The 18,305-nt window shown below is 37.3% G+C and overlaps 1 protein-coding gene across 1 annotated transcript in view; it reads right to left on the reverse strand.

Annotated features, from left to right (window-relative positions):
* Positions 1–18,305, reverse strand: part of FRZB (frizzled related protein) — a 53,251-nt gene that overhangs the window by 4,405 nt on the left and 30,541 nt on the right. The window contains exon 3 of the mRNA XM_036745739.1: positions 7,497–7,562. Within this exon, the coding sequence (XP_036601634.1) occupies positions 7,497–7,562 (66 nt within the window). The remainder of the gene's footprint in view (positions 1–7,496; positions 7,563–18,305) is intronic.

The following is an 18,305-nucleotide window of genomic DNA, read 5'->3' on the forward strand; positions in this document are numbered from 1 at the left end:
TGGTGTATCCCTGGAATCCTTGCTGCTGGTGGGGCTGAAGCTGGAGGATCTCTTGGGCTTGAGAGTTTGAATTACAGTGGGCTAAACAATTAAATGTCCACACTTGGCATTAATATGGTCTGCTCTTCCCTGCCACAGCAGCAAACCCACCTGGCCTGGAACACAGCTCAGGTCAAAGTTCCCATGCCAATCTGAGTGGAAACAGCTCATTAGTAATCTTTGTACTTCCAGCATGGGCAAAATAGGGAGATCCAGTCTTAAAACAAAACGAAACATGGCACTTGGTTGGTGCCTGTCTTTTGGTACTCACAGAATTTAAGAATTGAAAGGAACCTTAGCAGCCATCTAGTCCAACCCATACACAAAAGGAATCCCATCTCATCATATACTATGTTTTCCTATGGTTAATTTTATACTTTCACAGCAGCCAACTGCCAAAAAAGTCCATCTATGTTAACATCCTTATTCCCTTATTGATGTTATAGGTATATGTATATATGCATGTATATATGCATATATGCATATATACATATATTATGTAATGCAATTATTCCCAAAGAATCAAAATTGCAGGTGACCCAAAAGGAAAGATACATGGAAGGTGTAATTAGGCTATTAGCCTGTAACACCAAGTATGATTTACATACAAGAAGTAGCATGAAAGAAATCATCAGTGAAATACATCACGTAGAGAGGAAGTAGGAAAGTCATGAGAGAGGCAGTATGGTACCATAGAAAATGTACTAGTTTTAGAGTCAGTGGCTCTGGGTTCAAATTCAGTTCTTCTTTTTACTACTTAGGCAGCTTCCTCATCTAGATACACACATGTACACTTAGCATATTGTGTAGACCTCCTATGAAGTAACAATGGGAGAACATGGCCAAGAATCACACAAGATGAGAAGAAATGATGGGTTAAAATCTGTACTACTGGAGAAAGGACATGCATTCATGATTCTACAGATGCATATTATAATAATAATAATAACAAACAATAACAAAAACTAACAAACAAAAAATAACAAAACAAACATTAGAGCTATAAAGTTTGCAATGCTTGCCACATCCCTTATCTCATTTGGTCTTCATAATAACCCCATAAAATAAGAACTACAGGAACTGTGATCTCCATTTTCTTCTGTCTATATATGCCTCCAAACTATTGCTTGCCATTTCCTAAATTCATCCCATTCCCTCCTACCTCTGGCTTTTTTTCCCTTTGAGAATATGTACAAAGCACACAGAATAGGTGCTGCACAAATGAGCATGTACTTGCTTTATTTCTCCTACTAGACTGGTAAGCCTTTTGAGGGCATGTACATTATCTTCTTTATAGTCACCCAAGCCCCTAGCACAGTCCCTACTTGCCCTTAATTACTTTGATGTATTTTTGTTGAATTGAATTAAATGAACCCACTGATCCCTCATCATTCCCAACCCTAATCTACTTCCAATTTGTATGTGCTATTTCAGTCCCAGATAAAATACTATGACATAATTTTCTCCAAAAAAATTTTATTCAAAAACATGTGTATAGGCTCTATTGCTTCCCATAAGGATTTAATATATATAGTCAGCATTAAATCCAGTGTATGTAAAGACAGAGAATCAGCATGGCATAATGGATGGCGTGAGGGATTTAATTAGGGTCAGGAAAAACTGGGGTTCAAATCCTACTTTTGACACATTCTAGCAAGTGACTATAGACAGAACTCTTAGTCTTAACACAGCCTTCCAAGATATCTACCAAAGTATAGATGTATTCCATTAGACGAAATCACAGATCTTTAATAATGATAATGATGATTATGACATTTACAACTCATTTTAACATTTGTAAAACACTTTACAAATATTAACTTATTTGATCCTCACAACAACCCTTGGAAGTAGGTGCTATTATTATCCTCGTTTTATATGTGAAGAAACTGAGGTAGATAGAATTGTGACTTGCCCAGCACATAGCATCTTAGGCTGGATTGGAACTCAGGTCTTCCTGACTCCAGGCTTAGTATTCTATCTTCTGTGCCACCTAGCTCCCTTCATGTACGTAAAGAGGTACTATTGAAATTCACAGCATTTATCTTGATTTCCCTCTTATTTATCCAAATACTTTCCTAACGAAAGTAGGATAGTTTGCTTAGCATCAGAAATGTGGATTGAATGATATTTCTGTAACTATCATCATCACCATCATCATCATCAATTTTCCTTGCCCTATTTGTATGACATTTCAAATTCTGACCCACCAACTCTAAGCATTCTGATCTTCAGATAAATGTGCCCTCACTGCCCACCTGTTTCCTCCTTTCCTACTTTGTTTCCCTACAGATTGTTTTATATTCTCTCTTTAAATTAGTCTTCAGCCTCCTGCTGAAAAGGAAGGCATCACACTTTACTCTACATGTGACTAGATCTGCCCTCCTTTATTTAAAAAAAAAACTTTTTTATCATAAACTTAATCACCAACAAACACAAACATTCCAAAATACAAAGAACAAAATTGCCATACATGTTTACGTCCCCTTCTTAATTTTTTTTGTTTTCTTAGTATATTTTAAAATGTTTTCTTGATGTTTCTTTCTTAGTCCTTATTCTTTTACATCTGTCACTATATATTCATACCTCTTGCCAGCAAAAAATGAGCCTTCTCTTGTAACAAAAAAAGTACAGTTAGGCCAAACAAAGCAACATGTAAGCTGTGTCTGAAATAATATGGTCGCTGCTTTGATCAGAGTTCTAAAGCCTTTCATAGCTGTTTTCTTTTTCATCAGTGTGGTCACAGTATAAACTGTTCTTTGAGTTCTGCTCATTTCACTTTGCATCAGTTCATACAAATCTTCCCAAATTTCTTAATTGGTCATAGTTGTAATTTTTATGATGTAATAATATTACATTATAATCATATTCCACAACTTTTTCAGCCATTCTCTAACTCATGGGTGCCTATTTTTTGTCTAGTTCTTTGCTACAACAATAACAAAAAAAAATCTATTTTCCCTCCTACCTGCTGAGTGGCTGCCATTCCAGGCACTTTTATGCTTCTTTCCTTAGTTTTATATGCCAAGTTGTATGTAATTAATATAGTATTAATGCTGTTAATTTCTCTCCCTCCTGAGAGGGAAATCATGGCCCAAATTGCCCCAAAGGTGCAGTAATTGATAAATCCATTAAAAAAAATTAACAACCACAAGTTACAAAAAAGATCACAAAAGACAAAACAGACAATTTTGATTATAAGAAAGTGAAAAACTTTTGTGCAAACAAAATTAATTAGATTAGAATAAAAGGAACCAACAATTGGCAGAGTGGAGGGATCTTTGCATCAGCTAACTCTAATAAAAGTCTGTTATGTAAGACATGTAGGAAATTGTTACGTATTTAAGCCCAAGAGCCATTCCCAGACATAGCAACACTTGTGAAAGGAAAAAAAAATCTGGGAGGTGAGTATTCATTAAATAGAGAATGGCTGAACAAATAATGGTATGTTGATGTGAAATAATGCTGCACCTTAAGAAATGAAAAAAATACAAAAAATAAAGAGAAAGTTAGAAAGACATATAAATGGTATGCTGAGCAAAATAAGCAGAACCAAGAAACTATATATACATGTACATATGTATAATGTATTCATAAACATGCCTCCATATATACATATATGTATACATAAATTATATAATTATGATTCTATAAATGTATAATTATATAGAAATAATTTTATCTATATAGTGACCACAATATAAAGTAAAATATAAAAAAGTGTAATATAAAATAAAATGACACAAACCTATCAGAACTTGTCTCCAGAGAAATATACTTTTGGGCAGATAAGTGGTAGTGTATTGCAGATGTGGAATGAGGCATGCTATGTCAGACATGACCAATGTGTTGTATTGTTTTTTCTTAACTGTCACTTCTTTGTTATAAGGCAGAGTTCTATGGGGAAATGGGGTCTTGGGAGAAAATAACAACCATGTAAACAAAGGAACAACAAAACATTTTTAACATATAATAAAACAAACTATAAACCATCCTACTGCTCTCACTGTCCAATTGAGAATTGAGGAAGAGGGGAGGTGGAAGAAAGAGAATTTGGACCTGAAAATAAAATAAAATTTTAGAAATAAATATATCAGAGCCTGCATGATATAGTGAAGAAAACTCATCCTGAAGTGAAAACTATCCATGAGGACTAGCTCTGACACTTATGACACTTACTAGCTATGTGGTCTTGGCCCAGTCACTAATTCTCCTTGGGCTTCAGTTTTCTCATCTGTAAAATGGGAATAATAGTTACACTACCTACTTCAGAGTTGTTTTTGTTTTAGGTAAGAAAAGTTAATGGTTAATCTTATAGCAGTATAAAAGTGCAAGTGATTATAATTTCCCTGAGTGAAATCTGGTGTTTTTTTAAAGCTCTGATTTTTGTTCATTCTGTTTTCCCACACAACAACACAGTGACAAGTTTAAACAGACAAAGTTCTTGTGGGATTTTTAGTCTTGTCAAAAGTCAAACTACTCAAATCCTCTGAGAGGCCCTTTTTTTCCCTGAGACTGCTACTCAATTTTTAGATAAAAGGAGTTTCAAATAAACATTCAGATGTTTGGATGCTTGGATAAACTGTTCCTTTCAACCTTTCAAGGTTCATTCATTACTGAGAAAGACAGGGACTCAAACAACATATTCATAATGAAAGGGGATCGAGTTACCCTGCTGAAGCAACAATTCAAAAGAAACATAATTTCTTCAATCTGGATCCACCTTCTTCACTAAAGCAGATCACAACCTCTCTAGTGCTCCATGGTTAGTCTATACAAGGAGAGCTATTGTAGTTAGAGAAGAACTCTAGTAAAAAGTGACCTTGACATGGGATCAGGAGATCTGGGTTTTTATCCAAGCTCTAACATTTACGAGCTATATGACACCCTAAGCATAACAAACTCTCTCAATTTTATTTTCCTTATTTGTAAATTAGAGAGGATAATACTTGCACTAAAGGCCTAACATGTGCAGAAAATGTGTAGACCTTAAAGCACTTTAGAAATACAGATTGTTATCATTCTTTTGATTTTTTTGTGGCCAAAATAAATAATCACCTAGTGGCCAAACCTCTGGTGATGTGTGTCTCCAAACAGGGATAGGATGCTCTAGCTAAGGTTAATTTAACTGTTGCTACTCAACTCTGGTAAAGTGTCGGGTGATAGAGGTGGGATTCTAATATTTTCAACAGGCTAAGTACTGGGTTGAATCTAATCGGGTGAAATTGAATAGTTAGCAGTGGAAAAGGGAGACAGCATGGCATGATGGATAGAGAGCTGAACTCAAACCCAGGAATACCTGGGTTCAAGTCATCCATCTGACTTTGTGACCTTGGGTAAGTCATGTAACCTCTCAGTTCTGTTGTTGTTCTAGTCCAGTTGTTTCAGTTGTATCTGACTTTTTGTGACCCTATTTGGGGCTTTCTTGGCAAAGATACTGGGAAGGTTTGCCATTTCCTTCTCCAGCTTATTTTACAGATAAGGAAATTGAGGTAAACTGGGTTAAGTGACTTGCCCAGGGTCACACAGCTAGCAAAGTGTCTGAGGCCAAATTTGAACTCAGGAAGATGAGTTTTCCTGACTCTAGGCCCTGCACTACCCACTGGACCACCTAGCTGTCTTCTCAGTGCTCTGGGCAACTTTTAAGGTAAAAGTTGCAGAGACCTGCATTGGTAAAGGAAGCTTTTTTACCAGGGAGTTCCGTATGCTACTAAAACTACAATTCCAGCCCCTATCTCAACCAATGTAAAGTCTTACACTCTGATTCAAAAAGCCTGTTACAAAAATACAGGATGGGGAATGCATGGTTAGGTAGCAATTTGTCTGAAAAAGATCTGAGGGTTTTAGTGGGCTGCAAGCATATTGCGTTAATGTGAGATAACAACCAAAAAGCTAGTTCAATCTAATACACTGAGAAGCACAAAGTCCTGAAAGCAGGTGAGAGTCCCACTATACTGTGTCCTTATGAGACCATATAAAGTACTGTGTTCAGTTCCCAGCATTTTATTTTAGAAAAGACATTGATAAACTAAAGACTATCCCAAGAATATCCAGCATGGTGACGGGTGTGTATATCTTGAAATGTGAGGATCTACTAAAGGAATTAGGGAAGTTTAAGATGTACAAGAAATAATAGTCAACATGAAAACTGTCCTCCATTAACTGAAACTCAGCCATGTTCAAGAGGGATCAGATTTGTTCTCTGTGGCCCCAGCAAGCACAACTAGGAACAATGGACGGAAGGTAAGGCAATGAAAATTTCTGATCAACATAAGGAAAAACTACTTAACACTTCACTAATAGGGCTTCCCATATTTATAGTCCTAGCCCATTTCTCTAATAAAATTCTCGAGAAGTACAAACAAAATTATTGTATCAATTTATTTATATCCTGTTTCACCTAAAATGGGGCACTAAAGTTTCACAGTGAAACAGTTTTAGTACAGAATAAATTTGATTCAATTAACTAATAATGTATAATTATTTAATTTGCTGCCTTTTTAATATTAATAGTCCCCTGAGGAGACATCAACTAGTATTTCATGAACCTCATCTGTGCTAAAAAGAAAAAGAAGAAAACACTTACAGGATTAAGTCCTCACTTTCTACCAACCACCTCTTTGGCCCTTTTCTAATATTATATTGGTATTTATGATGACTGACATTCTGTAAGATTCTAAAGCACTTTTCAAATAAATATTCTTTTATGTTCAGCATACTTTTCATGTTGGATATATTTTTGCATATCATAAATTAATTCATTCAACAGACATTTTTTAAGGACCTACCCAAGGTGAGAAGCAGTGTGATACAGTGGTTAGAAGACTGGCCTTAGAATCAAGAAGATTTGGGTTCAAGTCAGGCCATAGCTATATAATTGGCATTGTGTGTGTGTGTGTGTGTGTGTGTGTGTATGTGTACACATGCAATCTGTCAGTCACTGGGATTACAAAAATCAAAAAAGGCACTCTCCATCTTCATTTCATGTATATATAATATATATATATATAATATAAAGTAATGGACACTCATAAATTCCATTTCTTGCCCATACTGAAACAATTTCTTGTCCATACTATGACCAAATAATAAATAGGTTCCAGGAATATCAAAACTTTAAAAAGACAGACCTTCTTTCCAACTCTATATGTACTTTACAACACCTGCCAGTATTTTCTATGTGATTCAACCTGAATGAAGTTAACAAATTTGATTTTTCCTTATTTTGAAATCTGAGGCTGTTCATCTTTGTGAAATTAGGAACAAGATATCAGGAACATCCACAGTTCAGAATTACATTCTCGTTTCTGACTCCTTTGTAATCATATATCCTTCACAACAGAAATTACATGAAAAGTTCTGCCCGTATAAATTTAAAGCCAGTATTCAAAATAACAATCAATTCCTTGGCTTCCTACACCCCATGAATACTAAATTTACTCTATAGTTACTCTTACCGTAGTTATAATTATTCCGGAAATAGGTCTTCTGTGTGGCTCTTACAGGCTTACATTTGCAGCGTTCTGAAAGAAAGGTAACAAGTTAGCTGTAAATGAAGAAAAGTACAGATCTGTCATCTCAAAATCAACTTCCCCTTTTATTGATTGGCTTACTTCTTTTTAAGGCATGAAACAAATTTGGCAGTTTGTTGGTTCTTAGATAATTGGATTGTCACTGGGAAATTACTGACTTCTTTTTATGACTCCAAGCTTCTCTCTAAAATACAGGGCCATCTTTTCAACACCCATATTCTTATGGTGGTGATATATGGCTGAAAGTCAAGGAATGCTACAGTCTCCATAGAACTGAAAATAAGGATCACAGAAAGAGTCCACATAGTGTTTGTCAGCAGTTTGCAACACATTAAAACTAGGATTATACAGAAGAAGTGATGTGAGAATTGACACCAAAGAAATATGTGAGCAAAAAAGATGGGCCAGCCTTTCTGTTCCAATGTCATAAGAATGGAGAGAAGGCCCCCATTTTGTTTGTCTAACCTCTTAGGTTGAACTTATGGGAGGACATGGACCAGAGTCACACAAGATGTGTAGGCACAGATGGGTAAAGAGCTACAGTGGACAGCTAGGTGGTGCAGTGGATGGAGCACTAGGGTTGGAGTCAGGAAGACTCATCTTCATGAGTTCAAATCTGGCCTCAGATACTTACCAGCTGTGTGAGCCTGGGCAAGTCACTTAACCCTGTTTGCCTCAGTTCCTTATCTATACAAAGGGGTTGGTGAAGGAAATGGCAACCCACTCTAGTATTTTTGCCAAGAAAACCCCAAAATGGAGTCACAAAGAGTCAGATATGACTGAAATGACACAACATCATTGCAAAGAGTAGCCACATTGATGAGATTATGAATCCTACTGGAATGCTGGAGTGGGAGCTCATTCTTAGAAATTCATATCTGGTCTCTTTCTCTAGGAAAAGTAGTAACACAGGGTGGTGGGAAGGGAAAGGACCTCATGGTCTTAATACATACTAGAATGAGATATGATCGTAGGAGAATTGATCTCATGGACCTTGGTGAATAGTTTATCAGCACACAAATGAAACCAGTTAGAATCACCAAAAGAATTTAGTAGCTGTTCACCACAAATCATTTCACCTCTCTCAGGGACTCCATTTCTTTAATCTGTAAAATGAGTGGATTGGACTGGGTGACCACAACAACCCTGTGAGGCAGGTATTATAGGTGGTATTATTACAATTTTATAGATGAGGAAAGTGAGGGTTCAAGAAGATAAAGGACTGAACTGTGGATATAGTAAAGTTCTCCTCACATTTAATCTCCCCTTTTGACACTCAGCAGTTCTTCCAAATATCTAAATTAAATCTTTCTTGCTGACAGCTAGTATGCTCCCTCTCGTACCATCTTCTATAGAGAAGAACTTCTCTATAAAAATATTTCAGATTTTTTAAAACATTATTAAATCATACTTCTGTTGTTATGAATCCTCATAAAACTCTATGAAACAAATAGTGTAAATAAATCATCTCCATCTGGCAGATGAGGAAACAAACTCAGGGAGGTGAAATAGCTTTCCCACAATCCCAAAACTAGTAGATAAGTTAGAGCTAGGACTCAAACCCAGCTCTTCTCTCTCCAAGTTCAGGACTCTTTCTGAAATAGCCCCAATTTTTCTTTCTTTTTTTTAAACTCTTAAATGCCTTCCACCCCCTCCCCGGTTTATGTAGTTAATTCTGTTATTCTTTTCTCAACCCTCTCCGATTTCTTCATCTTCTTCCTGAAATACTGGTACTCTAACAAGGGCATGGCTAAGTAATGTTTCTTGTTTCAGGGAGGATCAATCTTCTTATTACAAAATAATATCTCCCATCTACGTATATGTTGTTAAGGTCAACCCATCTCTGAACCTCAGATTAGTGTGAGAATCAGAAAAGTGATGGGACTCTCTCTTGATCACATAGCTAGCTAGTGCCAGAGGCAGGCTTTTACCTGGGCCTTCCTGTCCAATACTCCATCTTCTATTCGCTGCTATTTCTTTTCACAGCAATTTTTTTACTAGCAATTTTTTAAAAGGCCATTCTAAGTCTAAATAGTTATTAGAACTGTGTGAATGCTTCAGAAACTGTAACTAGGGAAGAAGCTGGTGAAATTATATTATTGTCCTTTGTAGATGTGGGAAGAGAGGAATCCTGGTGAGGAAAAGTAGATGAAGACAAAAGGGAAGTAGGGGGATCAGTCTTTGGGGCCCACAGAAGAAAAGAAATGAGGTGCCTAGGGAAGTTGCTGGGACTGACAAGTGTTTCTGGAACGGTTACAGAGGAGCAGGATTTTCTAATCCCCAATAGCTCCTTCTCTAGAGTCCCCATGTGACTCCTCACTCCGGGGTTCTTGTTTCAGCTCTTTACCTCGCACCAGCCCTATTTATTCTTGCCCCTCTCTTCCCCTTCCCACATTTCCCAATCCTATCTCATTTCCAGATTCCTTCCCTGGGGTTATCAGAATTCACACCAAAGAAAACTAGCCATATAACAGCACATTAGTAAGAAGCTCCAGTGAGAAAATACCACACCATCACTCACTCTCTCTCACACACACACACACACACACACATACACACACCCCACAAATACTTGCTGGTTGACAGTTATACCCATGGCCCAACATGGGAGCCCCAAGAGTGTCCTGGAGCTTATGAAGTATTTCCTCCTACTGCCTGAAATGTAGGGAAGGTCAGGGAGGGCTCTGCTTCCATTGAAGTGGAGAGAGGAATAGATTGTGTCTTAAATTGTTCATCTGGATGCATTTTCCCAGAAAACACCGATATACACAGTCATTCATTCGTACAGTTCCATTAGTGTAGTGTTACCCTCTCAGGTAGATTATAGATTTAAAACCAAACAAGGAATCTTGTAGGGGAAAAGTGAAAGTCAGGAGACAGAATCACAGAATTTCAGAGTTGAAAGTGATGTCAATATCCATCTACTCCAACCCATTCCAGAAAAAAAAGGACCCCTCCCTACAACATTCCAAACAAATATCATTCAGCCTCTACCTAAAAGACCTCCTCCAGAAGCAGCCTATTTCAAGTATGGATAGTATTATGGTGTGTTCCCTTATATCAAGCCTAAAAGCGCCTCCCTTTAACTGCCGACTGTGGTTCCTTGTTCTTCCTCTTAGGGCCAAAGACAACAAGGGTTAATACCTTTTCCACCGTTACCATGTCCCACTGTGTCTTCTCTCCTGCAGGCTAGTCGTCCTCCTCTGGATGCACATTAGCTTATTAATGACCTTACCAATATTCTGGGCCTAGAACTAATCACTGTACTATGGATGTGCTCTGACCAGGGGAGTCATAGGTTTGAATCCTGGCTTCAACATTGGCAAGCTGTTTGAGCATAGGCAAGCCATTTAGTTTATTTAAGCCTTCTTATTTCCTCATCTTTAATATGGGAATGATAATTTCACTTCCTACTTCCCAGTGTTGTTCTAAGGAAAGTTATTTGTAAACCATTTTAGCCCTCAAAAGGCTATTGTTAGTTCACTTTGAAGACTTTCTCTTTTCACTAGAAAGCCCTAGATTAAATCTCATTTGGATGGTAGGGAGGTAGCAATTCACATTAACATATTGATTGTCCTTCCTACTATTCCTCCCCTTTTTGGCCCGGCCCAGGTGTTTGCTTATTTGACTAAGTAAATTTCTGAGCTGGATATATTTTTAGTCTTTTCTAAAATCATAAAGCTCAGTTTGTGTATGTAATTATGTTCTGAGGGATGAGAGAGTGCCATTTCTAGTCCCCACCCTTTTCCTTAAACTCTGGGGACCAAAAGAAAATTGGACAGAGTAGTAAACTCCTCTGAGACTTCCTTGAGGCATTGTGGATGATCTCATTGGCCAGGTCTCCCTGATTTTCCAGCAGGAGGTTCTCAAGTCCCAGATATTCCAGGAACCCCTACACAAGTACCAGATGGGACAAGATAGATAAGAGGGGTCCTGGGACCATTTTGACTTAAAGTGACTCAAAGACTATTTTAGGATAATAATGGGGCAGTACAGGCCCCTAACTTTAAATTAACAGAAGAAATAAAACCCAAGAAGTGGCTCTTTCCAACCTTTCCTTCCAGCAAGGGCAGAGATTTGGGCCCATGAAATCATCTTTTCCTCCCTCATTAGAGCATTCCCATTCTACCAAGCTAACCCCAGAAACACCGGGCACGGCTGCAGAAACAGCAATGATGGAGGCACTCGCAGGACTTTATGTCTAATAGTCATGGAGGACAATAACCATTAGCATAATAATAACAGACATTTCAATAGGTTGAGGCAGCTAGGGGACATAGTAGGGATCTAGAGTCAGGAGATCTGAATTCAAATGTGACCTCGGACTTTCACCAGCTGTGTGACCCTGGGCACATCACTCAACATATTTGCTTCGGTTTCCTCATTTATAAAATAAGGATTCTAATAGCACCCACCGCAGGATTGTTGTGAGTATGAATGAGATATATTTTAAGCTCTTAGCACAGTACCTGGCAAATAGTAAGCACCACAGAAATGTTAACTATAATTATAATTTAATAAATCATTTTATTATTTAAATAATTATTTAGTAGTGGATTTATAGAGTGCTTTCTGAACAATAAACAGAGAAGTAGAGAATGTATTTTCTTTATTCAGAGGAAACTGAAAAGATAAATAATCCGCTGAATTTCGACATCATGTCAAAACTGAGATTCAAGCCCAGAATTTTTACCTCTAAATCCAAGGTTCTTTCCATTATTCCACACTAAATTCCATAATTCATTCCATTCCATATGTGTCACATTAACTTTGCTATAAGTTTTAGTTTCAACACAAGACCGTCTATAGCCTTAGTCTTTCTCTATCATACAACATGGTCATCCACACAGAACTTAAGAATATTAAAGAGAACAGTATTGGCCACCACATATGGAAGCTCATCTGCGGTCCTGGCAAAAGAGCCCCTAAAGAAAACACTGTTATGATATCATAGGATCAGGTTCAATGGACACACTTAAGCAACAGTTTCCTTGCCTGTGCTGAGGATGCAGGGGAAATGTTTTTTTATGAGCACCTTTTGAAGTAGGACTTTGAATACTTTTTACAAGTTCATATATAGATTTCTATTTAAGTGTAATGATTTTTTTTTTACAGTTTTCATAGACATTTGCCCCCTTTAATGATGCTACAACTATTTCTTATTTTTTTCCTTTAAAAGCTCTTCATAAGAGCTGGCATTTATATAGCTCTTTAAAGTTTACAAAGCCCTTTATATAGGTTATCTTCTTGGATCCTCCTAATAACCCTCAGGGATAAGTGCTGCTAGATTGTTCCTAGTTTACAGATGAGGAATCTGATGTTGAAAGAAGTTAAATGACTTGCCCAAGGTCACGTGGCTGGTAAGCGTCTGAAGCAGGACTCAAGCTCTGGTATTCCTGACTCCAAGTCCAATGCGCTAACCATTATACTACCTAGTTGTCTCTTTTTTGGTATTATACTGAAAAAAAATAAAAAAAAGATAGTTTTCAATTTTGAAGAATTATCTTAAATCACCTTAGGAACCAAAAAAGATGTATTCTGGTTGAAGATAATTAATTATCTAATACTGGGTAAAGTTCAAAATGTAACTAAACCTCAGATAACACAGTGAACACCACCTGGTCTCACTGAACCCAAAGTCACTATTTGCATCTACTCACTGGTGAAAGAATTGGTAGACTCTACTAGCTCCCCATTACCTTTAGGGTCAAATATAAAACTCCCCTGTTAGGTGCTTAAATTCCCTTAATCATTGACCCCAGTAGACCTCTGCAGCCTTTCATAAGTGGTACAGTCTCCCCAAACTGAGCTTCCTGCTGCTCCTCACGTACAGCATTCCATCTCCTGTTTTTATGTCTTTACACAAACTGGCCTTCATGCCTCACCTTGGCCTCTTAGAATCCAAAGTTTCCTTCAAATTTCAGCTCAGGCACCATCTTCTATGTGAAATCTCTCCTGACCTCCCTAGCCCCGAGCAGGCAGTTCCTTGGCCCCACAAGAAAAATGACCTTGTCTTTATTTTTGTATATTCTTACATACAGGCACATTTTCTCTCTCCAATAGAATGTAAGGTCTTTGTGGACAGCGAATGTTTAATTTCTATCTCTGTATCTCCAGTGCAGTAGTACAATGTTTAGCATATGGTAGGTCTAAGTAAGTGCTTCTTGATTGATTAATCTTTGGTGGAGGGAGCGGGGGAGAATGGGAGACATTTTGCGACAAGATCCAGAGAAGGCGCTAGTGATAAAGGGAGCTGTAATAACAGCTAGAATTTGTGTGTGCATACGTGTGTGTGTGTGTGTGTGTGTGTGTGCGTGCATGTGTGGGTAGCTTTAAGGTTTGCAAAGTGCTTTACGACTCTCTCCTTTTATCTTCTACAACAATCATGGAAGGTAGGTTCTATTATTATTTCCATTTTGTAGATGAAGAAACTGAGTCAGATTGAGGTTAAGTGACTTGCCCAGGATCACACAGTTAGTACGTGTCTAAGACTGGATTTGAACTTGGGTCTTCCTGACTCTGGGTCTAACATTCTATCCACTGCCCCATCTACCTGAATCTATTGTGATAATTATCATCTTCTCTTCACTGATTCAGCCCTAACGCTGGAACAAACAACGGATGGACAGATATGAAGTTCTTGATAAGTTTGCCAGTACATATCAACAGTTGTCAGCATGGATAGGTACTAGGGGGAAACGTTCTGGCAACAACCATTCCCATCCCCTACAGATGTTTAAACACAAAACATTCCTAAATCCAACAACTATTTAGTGAGTAATGGTTGAAAAAAACCTTTCCAAAATGCAAAAAAAAGTTTAATGCTGCAAATAAGCCTCAACATGTTTTACAGACAATGTTTCAAACATTATTTAATACATTGGAGACTAAGCCATTGTATCTTTTATAGAAGAGTCTCCTTGCCCAGATCTCATAGCTAAGAAGCGGGCAGATGTTCAATTGTTAGCAATCACAGACATTATTAAAATAGAAAACAAAGCACAACCACCCTAGAAAGCATCTCACTGCACCTCAAGGCTTCTAGAGAAAAGGACCCTTGAGAAAGTTCCATTCCAATAAAACTGTGAAGACGTGTTTTTCTACTTCAATACAGAAAGAGGGAAAGGAAGTACAGCAGAGAGAAGGCAGAGAGGAAGGAAGCCAGGGCAGCCAAAAGAAAGTGTTTTAGTTCCTTTGGAGGCAAATAAAATGCACAAGCTTTTGTTAACCGGTAGATATTATTTTTCTAAGCACCATAAATTCAACTTCTATTCATACATTTGCAAGAAACATGTTAAAATGTGGAAACCCCACGGGGGATAACACTCTTACTAAAAATTCCAAGTTCTAGAAGAGGCATCTGTTAGTGACAGGCAGCTGTTCCAAAGAAAGCAAAAGCAGCTTCATTGTCTCAACAGCATTTGGTCATGATTGATGCTGAGCGCTATTTTCTCAAAAAGGACACTCAGTACTGATATCCTCCATATGCTTTAAAAATATATCTAATTGATTTGTATGGATGAAGGATCTCGAAGCCCACAATTAACGGTGTGTAACATCTAAGCTAACTGTATTCTGCAGAAGACATTCCCTCATAGCACTCTTTTCTGTATTCCCTTTGGAAAAAAAATGTGAGGTTGTCTTCTGCTGAGTGTCTTCTTTCACAGATGATTTATTTTAGCTTAAAGACCTCATAAATTTTAAAAGAAAAAATGTTTTTATTTGTGAATGAAGACAATGCTCCTAAAGAAATGATCAAGGTTTTCTTTGAATTACAAAAACATCCTCCAGCACATATATATGGATACAGACTTGCGCTTTTTTGTCTATTTAAAAATAATGTAGAAAAGGAAGTACCTGGGGGTTTGCAATTCTTTAGGAATTTGTGAATGTTTGGAGTATAAAAAGCTTGCTGAATAAATACTCTGGCTTTCCCTGAATAGTTCTAACACCCATGCAAGTACGTTATAATCTTTATTTTAAAATTATTTTTAAAAATTCATTTTATTTTATTTTCAATTTCAGATTCTTTCCTTCTCCTATTCACTTAGAAGGCAAGAAAAAGAAAACCCATTACAAATATGTAATGCAAAACAAATTTCCTAATTAGATCTATCAAGAAGGAAGGAAAGAAGGAACAAAGGAAGGAAGGAAGAAAAGAAGGAAGGAAGGGAGAGAGGAAGGGAGGGAGGAAGGAAGGGAGAGAGGGAGGCAGGAAGGAAGGAAGGGAGGGAGACAGGGAAGGAGGGAAGAAAAGGGAAGATGCTTCAATTTGCAGTCAGTCCCTCATTTCTCTATCTGGAGATGGACAGAGCGTTATGGCATGAGTTCTTTGGAATTGAGGTTGGTCATTGTGTTGGTGTGAATTACTAAATCTCTCAAAGTTGATTATCTTTATGATATTGCTGTTATTTTATAAATTGTTCTCCTTACTCAGCTTTAGATGAGTTCATAGAAGTCTTCCCAGGTTTTTCTGAAACCATCCCTTCATCATCTCTTTACAATGCAGTATCATTTCATCACATTCACGTGTCATAACTTGTTCAGCCATTCCCCAATTAATGGGGAACCAGTTTCCAATTCTTTACCACAACAAAAAGGACTGGTATAAATATTTTTGCATATTTGGGTCCTTTCCTCCTTCTCTGATCTCTTTGGGGTATAGATTTAATAGCAGTATTTCAGGGTCAAAGAGTATGCACAGTTTAATAACTTTTGGAGCATAAAATCCAAATTCCTCTCCAAAATCATTAGACTACTTCACAGCTCCACCAAGAGTGAATTAGTGTGCCTGTTTTCCCACAGCTCCTCCAGCATTCATCATTTACCCTTTCTGTCATCTTAGCCAATCTGTTGGGTGTGAGGTGGTACCTCAGAATTGTTTGAATTTATATTTCTCTAATTATTAATCATTCAAGGAATTTTTTGAGCAGCTAAGTGTCACAGTGGAAAGACTATGGGGCCTGAAGTCAGGAAGACATGAGTTCAATTCTGGCCTCAGACTAAACGTACTAGTTGTATGACCCTGGAAAAGTCACTTAAACCTGTTTGCCTCAGTTTCCTCATTTGTGAAATGATCTGGTTGGTTGGTTGTTGTCCTTCGTCCTAACATCACTATGTTAGAGTCAAGGTACAGTGTGTCCCACTGTAGCTGATCAAGACCAACAAAAGCTCAGAAGGTTACATTACAATTTGTGCACAAATAGTCTTTATGAGCATTCAGAATGAAGATGTCTCTAAATTTGCACATCTCGTGTTTCTTTCAAGCTACTGCAATTCTGCTTTGCTCATAGAGCAAAGCACCTTCTCTTATGAGGGCACACCATGCTGGCTAGTCCTGTGCCAATGTCTCCCATGTCACACAATCAATTCCAAAGTTCTTAAGAGAGACCTTGAGAGTATCTTTGTATCACTTTTTCTGACCACCATGTGAGCATTTGTCCTGTTTGAGTTCTCCATAAAGTCTTTTTTGCAAGTATATGTTTAGCGTTCAAAAACAACACAGTCAGCCCATCAGAGTTAGCTAGCTACTGGCTTATGTGTTTTATTGTTTTTTAACTCCCAGTTTTATTTATAAATTCAATTATTCTTTTACTTTCAATTTTGTTAATCTCCTTTGATTTTCAAGATTTTTATTTTGGTGCTTAGTTGGGGGTTTTTTTAATTTGTTGGTTTTCTAGGGTTTGTTTTTAGTTGCAGGCCCAATTTGTTGAACATATAAGTAACTTGCATAGGATAAGTTAGACTACATGAGGATACAGCAATATTTTCTGGATGAAAACTTTTTTTAGGAATTAAGACAGGGATTAAGACTATAGAGAAATACTATTGCAATGTTTCTACATGTATTTTATGAGTTATTTACATTCACAAGGAACAACATGAAGAACAGACAGAAAGGCAACCTTGGAATCAAGACAACATAAGTTCAAATCCTACCTCTGATATGTACTAGCTTTGTGACCATTCAAAAGTCACCTAAGCACTCTACAAGCTGTTTACCTGATCAGAATGGACTTGCATGACAGGATAACATAGTCGTGTAAATTTTCTGTAAATGCCCTGCAATTGTGAACAAACCCTTGGTCTATGTTCAAGAAAAGTTCAGGAGGAAAATTTACAAGTCAATAAAACACTCTTACAACCTTCTTTTTATAGTAGTTTTTTAACTGTCCTAGCAAGAGAATTTTATCTGTAGTGCTTTCAATTTTTTCACATAATAAGGATTATTATTATTTGATGCTAATAGTAAGAGCTATCATTTGTATATCTCTTTAAGGTTTGCAAATGTATAAATATGTTCTTATTTGATCCTCACAACAACCTGAGGGGGTAGGTTCTATTATTATCTTCATTTTACAAATGAGAAAACTGAAGCAGATGAAGGTTGAGTATCTTGCCCAGGGTCACACAGATTACAAATCTCAAATTCAAAGAACTTTCAGATGCCATCTAGGGCAACCTGTAGCTGAATAAGAATACCTTATAAAACATAGTATATAAATGGTTATCTAGCTTTTACTTGAAGACCTCTAGTGAGGAGGAACCCACTACTTCCCAAGGCAATCCATTCAACTTTTGGATAAACAACTGTTAGAAATTGTTTTCTTACACTGGGCTAAAAATCTGCTTTCTCTGCAGCTTCAACCATTACTCCTAGTACTTCCTTCAGTTTAAGCCCTGCTCTCTAATGGCATTTCAAACATTGAAGACAGCTATCATATTTATCCTAGG

This window comes from Trichosurus vulpecula, chromosome 2 (genome assembly GCF_011100635.1).
Source record: "Trichosurus vulpecula isolate mTriVul1 chromosome 2, mTriVul1.pri, whole genome shotgun sequence".
Taxonomy (NCBI): domain Eukaryota; kingdom Metazoa; phylum Chordata; class Mammalia; order Diprotodontia; family Phalangeridae; genus Trichosurus; species Trichosurus vulpecula.